The sequence below is a fragment of the Rhinatrema bivittatum genome, chromosome 3 (assembly GCF_901001135.1).
Source record: "Rhinatrema bivittatum chromosome 3, aRhiBiv1.1, whole genome shotgun sequence".
Lineage (NCBI taxonomy): Eukaryota > Metazoa > Chordata > Amphibia > Gymnophiona > Rhinatrematidae > Rhinatrema > Rhinatrema bivittatum.
Genome location: NC_042617.1, coordinates 191,018,238 through 191,036,824, shown reverse-complemented (window position 1 = coordinate 191,036,824; position 18,587 = coordinate 191,018,238). Strand labels below are relative to the sequence as shown.

General features: G+C 43.3%; 1 protein-coding gene across 1 annotated transcript in view; it reads right to left on the bottom strand.

Moving 5' to 3' along the window:
- ADGB (androglobin) overlaps nucleotides 1-18,587 on the bottom strand; it is a 790,434-nt gene that overhangs the window by 547,263 nt on the left and 224,584 nt on the right. Inside the window, exons 7-8 of the mRNA XM_029594040.1 lie at nucleotides 15,666-15,752; nucleotides 4,033-4,217 (exon numbers count right to left, since the gene is read on the bottom strand). Of these exons, the coding sequence (XP_029449900.1) occupies nucleotides 4,033-4,217; nucleotides 15,666-15,752 (272 nt within the window). The remainder of the gene's footprint in view (nucleotides 1-4,032; nucleotides 4,218-15,665; nucleotides 15,753-18,587) is intronic.

Below are 18,587 nucleotides of genomic sequence, written 5' to 3'. Positions count from 1 at the left end.
CCCCGACGACGCCCCGACTCCTCCTCTTCCGGGGCAACTCCGCCCCGAGCTAGCTATCGCACGCGATACCCTACAAAAATAACCCCCATTGTTAGGAATTATTAGTAATGGAATGGTGAATAAAATGGAGAAAATCATTATGTCTCTAAATCACTCCATGGCGAAACTGCACCTTGAGTACTGTGTTCAATTCTGGTCGCTGCATGTCAAGAAAAATATAGATGCACTGAAGAAGATTTAGAGAAGGGTGACCAAAATGATAAAGGGAATAGAACTGCTTCCCTATGAGGGTAGGCTAAAGAGGTTAGGGCTGTTCAGCATGGAGAATAGTTGGCTGAGTGGAGATATGATGGAGAACTACAAAATCATTAGAGGACTAGAACATGTATATGTGAATTGGTTGTTTACTCTTTCGGATAATAGAAGGACTAGGGGGCACGCTATGAATTTAGCAAACAAATTGGAAAAAATTCTTTTTCACTTAATGCACAATTAAGCTCTGGAATTTGTTGCCAGAAGATGTTGTTAAGGAAGTTAGGTTTGCTGAGTTTAAAAAAGGTTTGAATAAGTTCCTAGAGGAGAAGTCCATAAATTGGCATTAGTCAAGTTGACAAAAAATAACTTTCAAAGTGATGTGCTTGTGCACATGTGCACGTTTGCTGGCGCATGCACATATGTGTGCTGATTTTATAACATGCATGCTACCCGTGCTACCCATGCTATAAATTAGCTACCCATGCTTACATGCATTCACGATTTTATATTGACATATGCATATGTACGTGAATGCTGTCTCAAGCGCATAAGTGGGGGGATTTTAGTAGATGTGCCTGTCGACGCATTAAGCCTATTTACCAGTTCCCTCCCAGTTTGCCCCAGTAAGAGAGGAATTCCTAACTCCCTACCTAACTTGCCTCCCTATTACTCTACTAACCCCGACCCTTAAAACTCTGCTGATTACCCTTTTTTTTATTTACCTACTTACATGCACTCCATAGCAGAAGGAAGTTACATAGGTGCGGGTTTCTGGCACGCGCTAGTCCACATAACTCTCTTCATGGTGCAATCCCAGGCTGACCATGCCTCACTCAGACCACGCCCATGTCTCGCCCTTTTTCGGCAAACCATTTTATTTGTGAACCGGCAGATATGTACATGGCTACGGGCCTTTTAAATTCCATGAGGCTGCGCACTTCCAAGTCACACCCTATCTCCTGGTTTTGCCTCGCACAAGCCTTTTATTTAGGGAATAGCCATTTTTTATTACCAGCATTAGTAACATATGATCTATTTAATGTTTGTGTACTTGCCATGTATTTGTATCCTGGATTGGCCACTGTTGGAAATAAGATAATAGGCTTGATGTACCCTCTGTCTCATCCAGTTTGGCAACTTAATGTTAGACATATACATCTTTAAAAAGTCCAACTATCCAGGACACTGTGAATCAGAACATTTCCCCATATAACTTATAAGAAGAGAATATACCTAACAACAATCTCAGATTACAGTTGAGCTATATAGTCAGAAAACGGTTTCCAGGTTTTAATAAAGGAAGGCATTCTCCCATATTTGGCGGCTGTTAAGGAGGCCAGCCGATAATAGGTATGTAGTTTTTCAACGACATCCGCTATCTTGGGCACCTGATGTTTTCCATCGAATGGCTATCAAATTGCGGGCAGCAATGAATGTTTGAGTGCAAAGACGCTGCTGGGCCTTATCTATGACATCAGGATAAGGATGGGGATGTATTGTCCTAAATTTTCCTTCACTCTGTTGCAGAGGCTGTTTGCTTCACTCATTAGCGTTGTAAACTTTGGCCTACAGGTATGGACGCAAGCAGCCTTCCTTTGCTTTTGACGACTTCGGATCATGCTGTAGTTGGCCGAAGCTCCACTACGCCTGAGGGGATGGGGGTGGTGGGGGATATGGGGATGATTTTTTCTGTACACATAATCACATTGTACTAGCAATTTCATGTTCAAAGTTTAATAAAACTATCAATTTAAAAAAAAAAAAAAAAGTCCAACTATATTCTTTGGACAAATGCCTGATAATCTAGTATTGAAGGCAGAGAAAAAAGAGAATTCATCTTAACTAAAGACGCATATGATTCCGGATCCAATTCGGAAGAGATGAAATATCAGTGCCAATATCTTCCAATGCCAAGGGTTTCAACACTAAAGAACTCAGAGCATGTACTGCACCAGTGACTTTTATGAAAAGTATTGTATCGAAGTACTCAGGCCAAAGCTCTCAGTGCAGAGGATGGCACCAACTATCTGTGCCAGTGCTTTCGATGGGTCACTAAGTGCCATCTGTTTCCGTTCAGAAACTTCTGCATAGTGTTTCTTTTTTTATGGTACCGAGACCTTGACACAATGCTTGTCTAATGATGCCTTTTATTTCTTGCCTTTTTTATGAGCTTTCACTCTTAAAAGACTCAGCCCTTTTGGTATCCGGTCTTTCTTTTATTGATGGGGATTATCATTCCCCTTTTAATTGCATATTTTGGACAGCTCTGACCCACAGAGCTATCAGTCCACAAGGGTCGCAATTAGTAGAGTCACGTGCAAGTCCTATAGAGGCAGTTCAATCCGCCAGCCTGCCCACATTCCTTAACCTCCCTCGGATCGGGACAAACATCGGGAGAAAGCCGTACAAAAATAAACCCTATTTTTTTTAAATCTTTCCTGAGCTCAGCCTTTCCTAGCTGAGTACGGTGATGGTCTCCAGCTGTGGGGGGAGAGGGTATATGATGTCACCATGCACTCAGCTTCCTGTACCTGCTGCCCTTCAGCTGTCCAAGCAGCTAAGTACATGCCGGTTGAAAAACCAGCTGACAGTGCAAGGCACTCATCTGAGGGACCATGGAAATCACTTCAGGAATTCTCAACTGTAGGAGGGACCATTTGGTATCATCGCAGGAGAGCAGGGCGAATTAATTTTGCTTTTATTTCTCCTTCCAAAATCTAAAGTATTTCCCAGTTGGGAAATGCACGTCCCCCATCTGCTAGAGATGGAGAATACTGGCAGGTTGATGTCATTGCAGGAATATATATATACTGTGACGTCAGATTGTTCCATCTCCATCTGCTAGTAGAGGTGCATAACCCACTGGTCCTGAATCTATCTGACTAGGTGCTAGGAAATAGTAATGCTAATTTTCTCATGGGCAGGGCATGCCTGTCTGCAAGCAGAAAGAAGACCCTAACGGTTTTATAGTATCAAGTATTTTATTGGTAGGTCTGGAAATGAGTAATTCTAATCTATGATTTATGCAAAGAATGTATAGAAGAAAGAATGATATAAACTGTAAACATAAAGTAAGAAATTGGCAGTGGGGTGGAGCTAGAGTTGCAGTTGGGAGTAGAACTAGGGGCAAAGATTGCTTGGTCCCCCCAATTAAAAAGGTGTTCCACTGCCTGTGCTCACAGTAAAATGTTTTCTGTGGCTGGTCCTGTATGGTGGAACCCCTCCCAGAAGAATTAACACCTGACCATACAGTAAAAATTTTTAAGAAAATATTAAAGATGGAACCATTTGCACAAGACTTTGACCCTGAATTTGCTAATCTTTCAGGATTGTCCAAGACGATGGCCCCTATTTGGAAATTCTCTTCTGTATCTGTTAAGCTTCATGCAGTTAGAAGAGCAGCGCTTTATGTTGTCAAGCTTTTTGGCATTCTATAATTTTTGTAAATGTTTTTATTCACTACCTGTCTAGAATGGTAGATAGGCAGGCTATAAATTTCTTAAATAAATGCTTTGTTTTACTGCCATACAGGTATTATACTTCAAAAGATTAAACTGGGACACATATTTCATTCTATTGCAATACCATATTAAAATATAGAAAAAAGAACTGATTTTTAAACATGCATAGCTTCCAAAATGTCAGCATTTTATGGTGATTTTATTCAGTTATAGTAACAGTAATTAAAATTTTAGACTGTTCTCTTTAGAAAAATAAAATAAAAAACAAATTATAAATAAAGATAGCATCAGTTATGCTTGCTATGTGGTCTCCTACCTTTGCTAAGTTTTTCAGTTGGCTTGGTGACAGCTGGAACTTCATTTTTAACATCAGCTACTTTGTCTTCCTTAATTTGTGTATCAGTCTTTGATCCTTGGAATTCAGGGAGTACCTCTTCTGTTGGTTTGAACTCTGTCACTATTTCCTTTAAGAAATCCCAAACTTTGTGTATGTATGTTGGGCTGATAGAAAAAAAAAAACATATTAGAATTCCTTAAATTGAACAATAGGTAGAAAAAAATCATTCTGGACACTGAACTATATTCTTTGATTACACTTTGTGCCCTATAACAAAAAAATAGCACTCTTTGATTAATTCTTTCCCCATATTTTATAACTTTACAGGCAAATTTTAAAACAAGCGCACATGAGCCTCTACAGATGCATATAGGAGCACAAGCGTAGATACACTAGAATTTTAAAACATGCATGCACTTGCGTGCATATGATTTAAAATACACCTAGGGGCAGATTTTCAAAGCCCTACGCAAGTAAATCCAGGAAGATTTACACAATGGGGGGGTGACGCGTGCCGGGCCTATTTTCAAAAGGCCCGGCGGCGCACAAAAAGCCCTGGGACGCGTGTATGTCCCAGGGCTTGACAAAAGGGGTGGGGCAGGGGCGGGGCAAGGGTGGGACCGAGGCCTCCGGCACAGCGGCCATTTGCCAGAGGCAGGCGTAACTTACAAAATAAATGTAGGGGGGATTTAGGTAGGGCTGGGGGGCGGGTTATAAAGGGAAAGGTGGACGGGGGGGGGGCGCCGAAGGAAAGGGGTGGGGCAGGGGCGGGGCAAGGGTGGGACCGAGGCCTCATACCATGTTTCTCCTAAGGGCTTCCTAGGGTGCACGCGTGCATGCCACCCACGTCTTTATCCACATCATGGCGGGAACCTCAGGGGCATCCCCCTCGAGTGATGTCATGCCATGCGGGTATTTAGCCTATGCTTGTTTGCTAGCTCATTGAATTAGCAAGGATTGGATTCGTCCGGTCTAAGGTACTCTGCCGCTTCCGTGCTACAGCTGGAAGCTCTCTCTGCCCTTTGGGGTATTCTCTAACCTGGGTACCTGCTCCTCGGGGGCCCTTTGCTTCTTTTCAGGGGCCTTACTGGGATTAGGTACTCGCTCCTCAAGGGCATGTTCTCCCTGCCTCGGTGCCTGTTACTATCTACTTCTGCCTGGTGGAATCATCAACGTTAGAGCTACCATCTAGTGAGTAATCTAATTCTTAGTCTGTCTCACCTACAGCTCTACCGTGCTGGGAACCTACGCCTAGATCTCCCTATACCATCTCGGTGAGACGGGTTCCCCTTTGCCGAGGGTCCCTGGACTGTTACCTCTGGATCACCTCACTACTGCCACCTCTGGTGGTAGCCATCAGCTGTGCAATAAAAGACAAAACTCTGTGTTTGTGCATCCCGAGTCTAGCCCAGTACTGTGGCTCCCCACGGGGTTCCTTCCTGTGGGCGTGGCCATCTCCCACAGTACCCGAGAATCCACTCAAACACCTCAAAACCATAACACTCTTGAGGAAACGTTCCCTAGTTCCTCCAGCACATATGGGATGATCGGGTGAAACTCCTCTCTATTGAACAATCAGACCACCCTAGGGTCATCTCCTTCAGCCATCGGTATGTCCTCCAGATCTGAGGAGTCTCTACACCCATCATCCACCAGAGGGTCCTCTCCAGGATCTCCCAGAGAGTCTTCTGTCCCCTCTGAATATCCCAAATAGTCCATATCCTTGCTGGATTGAAACCCAGCAGCCAGATGATCACCCCAGAACCCCCTGAAGGCCCCCAGGCCTGGGAATGCTTGCCTCCTACATCTTTCTTAGCTAACTACGCTTTGTTCATAAGCAACACAAAATGCGAGGAAAGAGCCTCAGAATCTGTGAAGTCGATCTCCCCAAACTCATTCCCATCCTCTTTGGTGCTCTCCCAACCTCCCGCCGAGTCCTGAACCGCCAGCAATAACTGAGATGGGGAATCCCTTCCCTCCCCTGAAGCTGCCTGATGGTCACCATGTGGGGACAAAATGGATGCCTATCCCACGCTGCTGGAATAAGCCTGCTTACCACCTCTAGATAACTGGGTGGCACACCTGCAGTTCCCTGCTTCCGCAGCCAACCCGGAGCTTCTTCCTCCCTCTGAGGAACACCATGAATACAATGCTGCGATTTCCTTTCTGCGTAGGCCCTGCAGTATTTTGCATATATCGTAGTCGCAGCCATGTGTGTGCGCTTTCCACATGCTGATAAATTCTCCTCCAAGTCATTTCTTTGGATGCCCAGGCTGCTGAAGTGCCTCGGTCACTCCTCTTTCCCTTCTTGCGGCTTCACTCAAACCTCTCTGCCTGCAGGATCACGTTCTCCTCTTGCAACACCTCTTTGGACTACTTTTCCTCACCCTTTTTTATTTTATTTTCTAAAGTGGAAGTCCATCCCAAGGGAAATAAAAATATACTTCCCAGCGGCTGGTCAGAGTCCTGCAAAGGGTAGATCTAGAAGAGTTAATTTCAGCAGGACCAAGAGAACCAGATCCCTGGCTGTCAATCCCCTGGAGAGAGCGGGTTGAGCCAAACCAGGGAAACCAACCCACCTGCTCACCCTGCTCTATCCAAGGGATGGCTCAGAAAGGTACCTAACAGCTCAGGGAGCATATCTTCCTTTCTTCTAATCCTTTTTTTTTCTTTTTTTTTTAACTACTCCAGATTGCAGGTTTTACACCTCTACCAACTGCTGGAGACAGAGAAATACTGAGGGACTACAAGTGGCCTCTTTTTCAGCCATTAGCAGGATGGGTCCACTGATGGCCACAGGACCCCCCTCTCTCTTCAGCCACCATGGGATGGGCTCCACAACCATCTGCTGGACCTCTCTTGTTCTTCAGCTGCCAGTGAGATAGAGCTCCCTGGCAGCTACTAAGTCCTCTCTCTGTCTTGGGCCACCAAGGTATAGGTTCTGTAGCAGTCTGTGGGACCTCTTTACTTTTCAACTGCCAGCAGGATGGGGGTGCACTGGTGGCTGCTGGGTCCTCCTTCACTTGGGTGCAATAAGATGGGCTCCTTAGTAGCCTGCTGGGTATCTTTTGCCCTTCATCCACCAGTGGGACGGGGTCTGACAGCCGCTGGGTTCTCCCACTCTCTCTTCAGCTGCTGCAGGATTGGCTCCGCAAAGACCTGCTAAGCCATAGTATGGGCAGCAGCAAGAGCAGCATTTAAGCAAATGTGATCTCCTGCTGCCGCAGGGCCAGTACCACAGTAAAAGCTGTGAGACTGGCCCCGTGGAAGCAAGAGATGACGTTCACTTAAAAGTGACTCCTGCTGCTGACTGAGCGGAGGGAGGTGGATCGCCACTAATTGGATTGGACAGGGTTTTGATTTATCTCTGACTGATCTAATGTCTAAAATTGGGGTGGCAAGTTACTTTTTTGGTGTAGCACTTACCATCCCATGCTACTCTCTAGCAACTAATGCAGGATCTATGATCAGCCTGGCTTGTTCTGTTTTCCTTATAGGAAGTGCACTGCTTTTTTAGGGCCTGGTATAATATTTGCAGTGTTGCCTTTTTATAGGCAGAGTTGTTGCTATTTAAATGCTGGCAGTACTATTTTTGTGATTGCGATTCCATTTGCTCATAGCTTTCTGAAGGTCAAGACCACATCCAACACATATTATAATAGGCTTTATACCATATGGGTTCCAAGTGTCTTTTTTATTTTTCAGCAGGGTTTTTTGGAACTACAAATGTGATATATGTGTTATGTTATTTTTACCTCAGAAGGCAATACTAGTTCTTCATGTAAAATCTATAGTTATGAAAGGACCTAGGATAGAGCTGGGGGGTGGGAAAGAGATGAAATAGCCTAGGATAGAGCTGGGGGGACAGGAAAAACTTAGGATCGTATGGGGGAGAGGGAAGGATAGGACTTAAGATTGTATGTGTAGAATTAAATAATTGCAATATAAATGAGATTAAAGAAAGCTAAATATAATTTGTATTGCTTCTTTTTTGCAAAACAATACAGTTGACTTTCCACTAAAAACATCTCACTCTTTGGCCTCCAGTCTCACTTATTGGGATGTTGGATCTCACTCTTTGGAATGTGGGGTAGGAGAGAAAGGTAGGTGATTATGCCTTTGATATTTCCCTAATTCTAACATACGCACTAAGCAGCCCAATGTTATTGCAGCATACTTGCATCGATCTTAGAATTAAATGAAATTAATGATATCACTGTTTATGAAAATGCCTCTCTAAATGTTAACTGGATTACTTTTGTTGCAGTCCAAATAGATGGCAATTTTCTTTTTACTACTTTTAAAAACAAAAAATACCATTTATAAATGTCAAATCACTGCTTCTCAATGAGTAAAGCTGACCTTTCAAAACTAAGGAGTAGTATATGTTTCACATCAATTAAGGGTAATTATTTATCTGTGACATATCAATCAATTTTCTCTCAAGCTCTGTCTAAAATAGTCACAAATTTTTATACCAGTAGGTGGCACTACAGTCATTGGGGACTAACTACATAAAGAGGACGATGCAAAACAGTGCATTCAGTCGAGCATACTGTTTAACCCATGGATGGACGCGTCCACAATCCCTTATGCTATAAGGGGATTAGCACGTCCAAAACGCGCATCCAACCCCCCATGAAACTAACAACGCTCATTACATGCAAATACATGTTGATGAGGCTATTAACTATTCTCCCCAGATCCAAAAAAAAGCAAGCACCTCACCCGCACATTTTCACACTCAGAAATTAACGCCTGCCCAGAGCAGCTGTTAATTTCTGAGCAGCCCAAAAAAAGTACAGAAAAGCAGAAAAAACTGTATACAGTATTTACATTTACCCTTCTAGACCTCTCATGATTTTAAACGCCTCTATCATATCCCCCTTCAGCTGTCTCTTCTCCAAGCTGAACACTCCTAACCTCTTTAGTCTTTCCTCATAGGGGAGGAGTTCCATCTCTATCATTTTGGTCGCCCTTCTCTGTACTTTCTTCATCGCAACTTTATCTTTTTTGAGATGCAGCGACCAGAATTGTACACAGTATTCAAGGAGCGGTCTCACCTTGGAGCGATACAGAAGCATTATGACATTTTCCGTTTTATTAGCCATTCCCTTCCTAATAATTCCTAACATTCTGTTTGCTTTTTTGACTGCTACAGCACATTGAGCCGACAATTTTAAAGTATTAATCACTATGATGCCTAGATCTTTTTCTTGGGTGGTAGCTCCTAATATGGAACCTAACATCATGTAACTACAGCAAGGGTTATTTTTCCCTATATGCAACACCTTGCACTTGTCCACGTTATCCATTCCAACTACTGGGAAGACCTTCAAACTTAGGAGTTTAACCAATTGTAGGAGTACAGGCGTTATTTATATAGCCATCTGTCCTTGCAATAAAATTTACATAGGCAAGACCATCAGACAATTTAATAGAAGGATAATTGAGCACAAAAGTGCTATTAATAGAAAATGTGAAGGGAAACCTTTAGTAGCACACTCTGTACAGATGGGTCACACTTTCAAAGACTATAGGTTCTGCGATATTAAACAGCCATCTAAAAATTGGAGGGGAGGTGATTTTGATAACCTTTTGTTGAAGCTTGAACAACAGTTCATTTTTGAATTTAGAACCATCTCCCCGATGGGTCTTAATGGAGAGACTGATCTTAGTGTGTATCTTTAGACTACTTTTTAGAATATATATATTTTTTTATATATTTTTTATGTATATTCAATTTAATGCTTTTGCTGTTTTTTCGGTTTTTATTTTTATTTTCATTTTTTTTATTTTCATTTTTACTCTCATTTTTATTTTTATTTTTATTTATTTATTTTGCATTTTTGCACAACTTTTAAATCTTTTGATTCATTTTTTAGTGTGGGTGTTCTTTAGTATTTTCAATTATTATGCGTGTGAGGCGTACAATGTGACCACACCGGTTAGTAGGCATCCATCAACACTGATGGTGATTTTTACAACTAATTGTTTATTCAATTCAAATTAGGTTAATATTCATGAGTTTTTAGTGTTTGACATGACATTCTATAGCATGACTGGAGTATTTGACATGAGAGGTAATTTTTAAGGGTGACATAAATAATGGTAAATCAATATTATTTATGATTTATTACTCATGATTTCTTACTGTCCTTATCGAGGCCACTTGGATGAATATACCCTTTGACACTAGAATATAATGGTAAATTAATATTATTTATGATTTATGTTTTTTCACTGTCCCGACCTTGATGAACATTCCTCATATATATATTTTTTGTCACTAGAACATCTTGACAATAAATATGGAATAAACATTAAAAGTCAAGAAATGGATGTGAAAATTCATTTAGTACATAGTGTCTTTCCTATTATTATTATTTATTTTATTTCTTTTTCATTGGTGGATTATGAGAGAATTTTTAATTAATCCCCTAATGAATTTGGGCGTTTTCATCGTGGTTCATAAAGGACATAATAGGGTTCAATAACGCCCTTAGACAGCTAGATCTAGCTTTGTACAATAACTTTTTGAGCGATGAGATGCCGTTTTTATCAACAATACGTGGCATGAATACATTTGGTTGAATACATTAGGTTACATGTATTAGGTTAAATGCATGAGGTTGAATACATAAAGTTGAATATATAAGGTTGATTCAATACAGGTGTGTTGAGGTGGCGAGATTTAGAAGGCATGGTGGACTATAACTACGCCGCCAGACAGCTTGCTTCAGTTCTGCACAGTATCTGTTTGAGAGGCGAATACGCGAGTGCCAAGCTATCCAATGAGTAGCAATGGTAGTGGCAGAAGTCTGGGAAGAGGTTTCAAAGGACTTGTAGACTGCCCTCAGCAAATGTCTCAACCTTTCTTCCATATCATAAAAACATTGAGGCATGTCTGGCTGATCTGTTTTTGAGTGCAGAAATGGCATTAAAAACTGCAGCATTCATATAGATTCTGGACCATATCAAACTGATATTGTTGGATCCTGGATGTTAACAATGCAGTTTGAAATGTTTTCTTGGCAAAATGATCAATAAGTTTATGTTCCCTCATTGAAGATGTAGACGCATGCAGTCTGGATTTTTTAGCGCATTTCATCTCCGATTCCTTGACCACTGATGCATGCGGAAGCTGGAAGACTCCACAGGTCACAGACTTTTGCAATCTAAATTTCAAATCCAACTTTATGGAAACTGGGAGGGTGGAGTAAGGGAATTCCCACATTTTCAACAACACCGCATTGAGAACTTTATGGGAAGGCAGGGCCAATAGTTCTGCTGGAACTTCTAAAACCTTTAGGATTCTGAAGACTTCTTCCCAAGGATCAGGGAATTTCCAGACCTCCAGCCCCAGCACAGCACCTAGTTTTTCTACAGACCATGAATAGGTTAAATCTTCTGGGGGATAAGAGTGATCTGACAGTTCCTCTGGCGGGTCAGAAGAAATACCCGCTGAGCTGGAAGGCAAAAGTTCTGGTGGAAAGTCCTTATGGACTGACTGAGGTGATGACTGAGAATCCTCTTGCTTATCAGGAGCCTGGGATACAGGCACCTCCGGAGAGGCTGGGGCACAGTCAGGAATTCCTTCACCACTTGGACCTGGAATATGCGGGGGAAAAAAGTCCAGGATATGAAGAGGAGAAGAAATTCCTTATGATTCTTGAAATTTGATCTATGACCTGTTGAGACTGGCTCAGAGATAGATTAGAAGGGCGCTGCTGTTCCTCCTGAGCTATGGGAGCTGGAGAATGCTTCCCACCAGGGCGTATAGCTATAGACAAGATGTCTGAGGATCGTTGTATCCAGACCCAGGAACCCTTGTCCTGAGGAGCTGTCTTGTCCCTTGGAGACAGTTCTTGAAGAATGAAGTGTTGTAAATGAGAACATGTAGATAAATCTGAATAGACAGTACAGTCTCCCAGCGAAGATGAAAACCTGGAACTAACTGAGACAGATTTGGGAGGGGAAGCCCAAGGGGGCTGTGACAAGATGTCCAAGATCGGGACCACATGCTGTGATGGGGATGAAGGCTCCAGTCTCTTTCTCTTGCTATGTGGGCTGTCGGTCCCCCAGGGTTCCTTCCCCCATGAGAAGAAGCGGATTTATTTTTTCCATTATTCTTAAATGACATATGCTGAAAAACGACATATGCTTAAAAATGACATATGCTGAAAAACCTGGGCTGTGCGTCATGAGGGCATCGTGTGTGGTAGGATGCCGCATATGCGTTGATGCGCCATGTGTCTTGGAGTGCACAATCATTTGCATCGAAACCACCAATATCGTGCCTGTTGCGACATCTGAGCTGATGCTCCATGGGTAGCAGCTGGAGCATCGTGGTCCCTTTTATGGAACAACTCTTTAGCCACTTGAATGGTTACACCATGAAGTTGTTTAGAGCCTGACGCAGACGCCTTGTCGAGGCATTGGTGTGAGGCTTTCATCAGTGCAGATGATGCACTGGTGCCCAAATTGGATTTGGGCTGACCTCTGGGCCCTGGTTTGGGATTTGCCGGTGCTGTAGCAACCCCATCACACAATGGTTTACTGTGCTTAGCCTTCGACTTCACCTGCACTTCCATGAAAGAGACTCTCCGGTGGACATTGTGAGAATAAGTTTTAGGCCCCAGAGAAGAGTGAGGTGAGCACCATGGGGAGGATGCATAAGTCCCAGAGGTGGATCCTTTTCTCTCATGAAGACGAGCCATCTTTTCGGCCCTCTGCCTCTGCGTCTGTGGGGACATGTGGCCGCAGTCCTTATCCGACGCCTGGTCATGGTCCGGACTGAGTCAGAGGTAATAGTAATTGTGATTATCAGTGACGGATATTATGTGTCTGCCCTGACAATATTTGAGCCCCAGCTTCTTGGACATACTGTCGGTAGCACTGAAAAGTGCTGTAGTGGTATCGCTGGCATGAAAAAGGGAGAAAAAAACTTAAGTGAGAAGACACAATGGAGAGAGAAGAAAACACACCTGTGCATGAGTACGGAAAAACGAACACTGAGCAGGCACAGCACATCGAAGCTTTGTCTTAAAGAGAGAAGGTCTGCAAGAGCGCCATCGGATGACACCACCCAAACAGCAAGGCTAATTCAGCCTGCTTATCGATGGAAAAAAAAGAAACAGTTGTGCAGACTGTGTTTGAATATGACTTGGCCCTCCAGGAGCAAGCCAGTTGTTCTTCACAACAAGCCTCTAGCCGAGAAAGTTTGTTCATCAGTCTCACAGCACTAACATCAATTACTACAGTGGCTGTAGTAATATATATTAGTAGCGTAGGCATCCAGCTTATGACTTTATAGGGGCAGTTAGCCCTAAGTTATCTACCCCCACCACCATGGTAGTCTTACCTATGGCTCGAAACCCAACTTCCCCACATTTAATATCCAAAAGGTCCCATAACTCCTACCCAACACATACACATTCCCAATGTTCATGCTTCCTTTCCCAATTTACCTCATAAAGCCCCCAAGTCCTGATTCCAGCAGGAGTGATCCCCAGTTATTCCTAATTCAACAGCACTGGAATTCAAAATGAAACTGGCTGACCTAAGGCTACCTTTTGCACTCATTAGAGAAAGGAATCTGCTGAAGGGGAGGGAGATTTGGTGCTGGGGAAGCAATATCACTTGGGGTTAGTTGCATTTTTAGGTATCTCAGGCCGCAGGCACATGAGATCTTCCACAGGTATATTAGCCTGCTAATGTTAACTTTACAAGGCTTATTAGGATCACTAGGCTTATTATGATTCACATAAAGCTTTTTAAAGAATTAATGAGGTGATTAATGAGATGATTAATATTTTCCTTGTGTTCTTACAAATTTTTAAGCTTTATTGGTTACACCCATAGGGGTAGATTTTCAAAGGGTTAGGCACATAAGATATGCGCGTAACCCCCGAAAACCTACCCCTGCACGCACTGAGTCTATTTTGCATAGGCTCGGTGTCGCGCGCAAGCCCCGGGACACGGTATGTCCCAGGCTTTCAAAAATGGGTGGTCTGGGGGCATAGCCAAGGTCAGGGGTGGTCCAGGGGCATGGCCGGGGGCATAGAGGCAGTCCGGGGGCGGTCATGAGTCTTCTGGCACAGCGGCCTGTGCCGGGGGTTGGCGTGCCAGCAGCTGGCCGGCGCGTGCAAGTTACACCTGCCAGAGGCAGTCGTAACTCAAAGAAATAAGATAGAGGGGGGATTTAGGTAGGGCTGGGGGATGAGTTAAATAGGGGAAGGGAGGGAAAGGTGGGGGTGAGCTAAAAAAATGTTCCATCCAAGGCCGCTCTGAATTCAGAGCGGCCTTGGAGGGAACAGGGAAAGCCATCGGGGCTCCCTTCAGACTCGGTGCACGCAAGGTGCAGATGTGTGCACCCTCTTGCACATGCCAACCCTGGATTTGATAACATGCCCGCGGCAGCACGCTCATGTTATAAAATCGGGTGTTCATTTGTGCGCAGCGTGCACAAATGTACCCTGTGTGCATAACAATTAAAATCGGCCCCTAGGGGTAGATTTTCAAAGGGCCTGTGCCAGGCGCGCCGGCAGTTGGCTGGTGTGCGCAAGTTACGCCTGCCAGAGGCAGGCGTAACTTAAAGAAATAAGGTGGGGGCGGGGATTTAGGTAGGGCTGGGGGGTGGGTTAGATAGGGGAAGGGAGGGGAAGGTGGGGGGAGCCGAAAAAAAGTTCCCTTCAAGGCCGCTCCGATTTCGGAGCGGCCTTGGAGGGAACAGAGAAAGCCACCGGGGCTCCCATTGGGCTCGGCGTGCGCAAGGTGCACATGTGTGCAGCCCCTTGCATGCGCCGACCCCGGATTTGATAACATGCGCGTGACAGTGCACACATGTTATAAAATCGGGTGTACATTTGTGCATGCGTAACTTTAAAATCTGCTCCATAATGCACATCAATCTTTTTAGTAAATAGGTCTCTTATATTTGTTAAATAAGGACAGTTTGACCATCAATGGATGTTTCCTAGACCCCCAAGTCTTAGTAACTGATTTGAAACAAGTGTAGTATTTAATTTAATTATTATTTTTTTTATTTAAAATATTTACAGTCCACTTTGAAGCCTTTTCTGCTGGCCTAGACAACTCAAATTGACATTCTCAAACAAATCTTGCATAATATAGAATTGAATTTTTCAATCTGACAATATTAGCAGTTTTTGGTCCATCAGTAAAGTATATGCTATATACTTGTAGTAGAACTACTTCAAACCATTGATATGCTTTAACATGTCAGCCACAAAAGAATTGATAAGATAATGTTTTATTTTCTTTTCATGTACTTTTAAGAAAGGAACTTCAAAGAACAATATCAACAGCATTGATACAGCCCTGAAAAGTGGTCAACAGAAATATGTTTTTCAAAAAACATAATTAAAAAGGTAAATAAAAATATGCTTAACTATATAAAAATTTCAAGTAAATTTGCATGAAAAAATTTGAGAACAAAAAGGTACTAAGATGCTCTACACACTATAAAGAAGCTTCTTTCTATAATGCATACCACAGGTCGTATGACCCTTTTGTAACTCCATTAAAGATACAGTATCTATCTCAGGAGAAAAGGATAAAACAAAAAATAGCTTGGTAAAATAACTTACTAGAGAGGAATGATTTCTGGTAACCATCCAGTGAGAGAATGCATAACTGTATATTCCCCCAGTGCCAATCTTTCATATCCATTTGTGCTATAATACAAAAAGGAATAATTATATTAAATGATTTATAATGTTATTAGATATTACTTAATAAATGATTAGTAAAGATGAAAAAGTCATTCATAAACATATCTATTAAGTATTGCTCTTAGCAATCAAACCTATTTCTGTGTAGAAATAGAGGTTATATAAAATTGACTGCCTGATGTGGGGGTAAACTTACATATGTCATGTTCATGCAGTAATTTACCAGGTTTGTACCAAGTTGTTTCCAGGGGTGGGACTGGGATGGAGTTTTCACTTTTACGCATACTTTTTGATTTAAAAAAATATGCATGGAAGTTTACATTGGAAATTTAAGCACATCAGATAGCAGGTTTCTATGTAAATTATTCAGATACTTTCAGTGGTATAATTTTCAAAGCAAATGTGCACATACGTGTCACATAAGTTACCTGCAATGTTATAAAATTACCAAATTTTCAAAAGAATCCATATAGTTGCAAAGTTTACTGGTACTTTTAACCACAGACTTCACATAAATTCTCAAATACAAGCAAACTTTCCCTTTGAAAACTGCCTGGCAAAAATGTACCCACAGATTTTCACTTGCTTTTTTTGCAGTTTTCCCTTCAGAATAATGCATATAGTTTTGAAGTGCAAAACTATGTTATTGCCTCCCCTGATCTAATGCTGCCTTTGAACCTTTCTACTTTTCCATGGGTAAACTTCTCTATGTCTTGATCCCAACATATACTTTTAAGAGCAGAAAAGGTGGGCACTTTTCAGACAGCAGAGTAGCTTACCTGTTACAGGTGTTCTCCTAGGACAGCAAGATGTCAGTCATACATGGGTGACATCATCAGATGGAGCCCGGCACGGAAAACTTCTGTCAAAGTTTCTAGAACTTTGACTGACACACTGAGCATACTCAGCATGCCCTAATCCATGTGTCCACGCAGGGTCCCTCTTCAGTCTCGTAACATAGAATTATAAAAAAATAAAATAACAAACATAGACGAAACCCAACTCTGCAGGGTGGTGGTGGTTGGGTTTTGTGAGGACTAACATCCTGCTGTCCTAGGAGAACACATGTTACAGGTAAGCAACTCTTCTTTCTCCTAGGACAAGCAGGATGGTAGTCCTTACACATGGGTGAATCCCTAACTACAGACTGTCCCTGAAACAAAAAGACCAACAGACACCTAACCACGTGCCAAAGGGCACAACAACAGCAGTGCTGTTGGCAACAGAGGGAGTCAGCCTGGATCCGCAAAAAGGCCCTAGGCAGGAAGAGTTGGGTTTAGAGCTGAAAGAGACTCCTGAGGATGGACTGGTCGAATCTACTGTCACATCAGCCATACTTATCCAGACAATAGTGAGAGGTGAACGTATGGAGGAAACTCCACATCACAGCCCTGCAGATCTCCTCCATAGGAACTGCCCTCAAGTGGGCATGGCTCTGAAAGAATGAGTCTTGACATGACCCCTAAGCTGCACTCCCACCTGTGTATAACAGAACATGATACAATCAGATATCCAGTTGGACAGTGTCTACTTACCAATGGCAACTCCCAATCTATTTGTGTCAAAAGAGACGAAAATTTGCATGGATTTCCTATGACATTCTGTCCACTCCAGAAAGAAGGCTAAAGCCCTCTTACAATCCAGACTGTGCAAGGCCCCCTCACCTTGATTCAAGTTAGGCTTGGGAAAGAAGGTAGGCAGAATGACTGATTGGTTACTACCTTGGGCAGGAACTTAGGGTGAGTCCAGAGAACCACCTGGTCATGAAAGAACGTTGTGTATGGAGGGTAAGTCACCAACACCTGGAGCTCACTGACTGCGCACTGAAGTGACTGCCACAAAAAAAGATGACTTTCTAGGTCAGGTACTTAAGTTCACAGGACTCAGCAGCTTGAAAGGAGACTTCATTAGCTGAGCCAACACTATGCTGAGGTCCCAAGACACTGCAGGAGGCTTTGGGGAGGGTTAAACTGAAGCAAGCCGTGCATAAACCATCCCACCAAAGGCTGCATGGAGATGGGCGAACTATCTACACCTTTATGGTGAGTTTCGATCACACTCAAGTGCACCCTAACGGAGTTTGTTTTCAGACCAGCTCCAAGAGGTAGAAGATGTAATCAAGCAGTTTGTGAGTGGAGCAAGAGAAGGGATCCAGGCCTAGCCACATAAGAAACCACTTCCACATAAGCCCATAGGACTTCCTAGTGGAAGGTTTTCTGGACGCCACCAGAACCTGAGACACATCGTCTGAGAGGTCATGGGCCTTCAGAATCAACATCTCAACATCCATGCCATGAGAGATAGGGCTCAGAGGTTGGGATGCCACAGCCTGCCCTGAGCTTGAGTGATGAGATCCATGGATAGTCCCAGGCTGATTGGTTCCCAAAGGGACAGATCCTGTAGCAGCGGGAACCAAACCTGCCTTGGCCAATGCAGGGCTATGAGGAGCTTCAAGAGAGCCTTCATTACTAGAGGGATCAGAGGATACACATACAGGAGGCCCTGGCCACAGTTGTAGAAAAAGGCATCCAAAGCTGGGGCACAGTTCGTCTGATATACGGAGCAGAACTGCTATCTTGCTGTTGCAGGGAGATGTGAACAGATCCACGTCCGGGGTCCCCTAGAGACAACATATCAGATCCGCCACTGCCTGGTCCAGGGACCACTCATGGAGATGGAAAGTTTGATTCAACCGATCCGCTATTACGTTGTCCATTCTGGCCAGGTACATGTCCCAGAGCACCATCCCCTGGCACAAGGCCCAGGACCAGATCTAAATCGCTTCCTGGCACAAGCGGAACTATCTCGTGCCTCCCTGCTTGTTGATATACCACATCG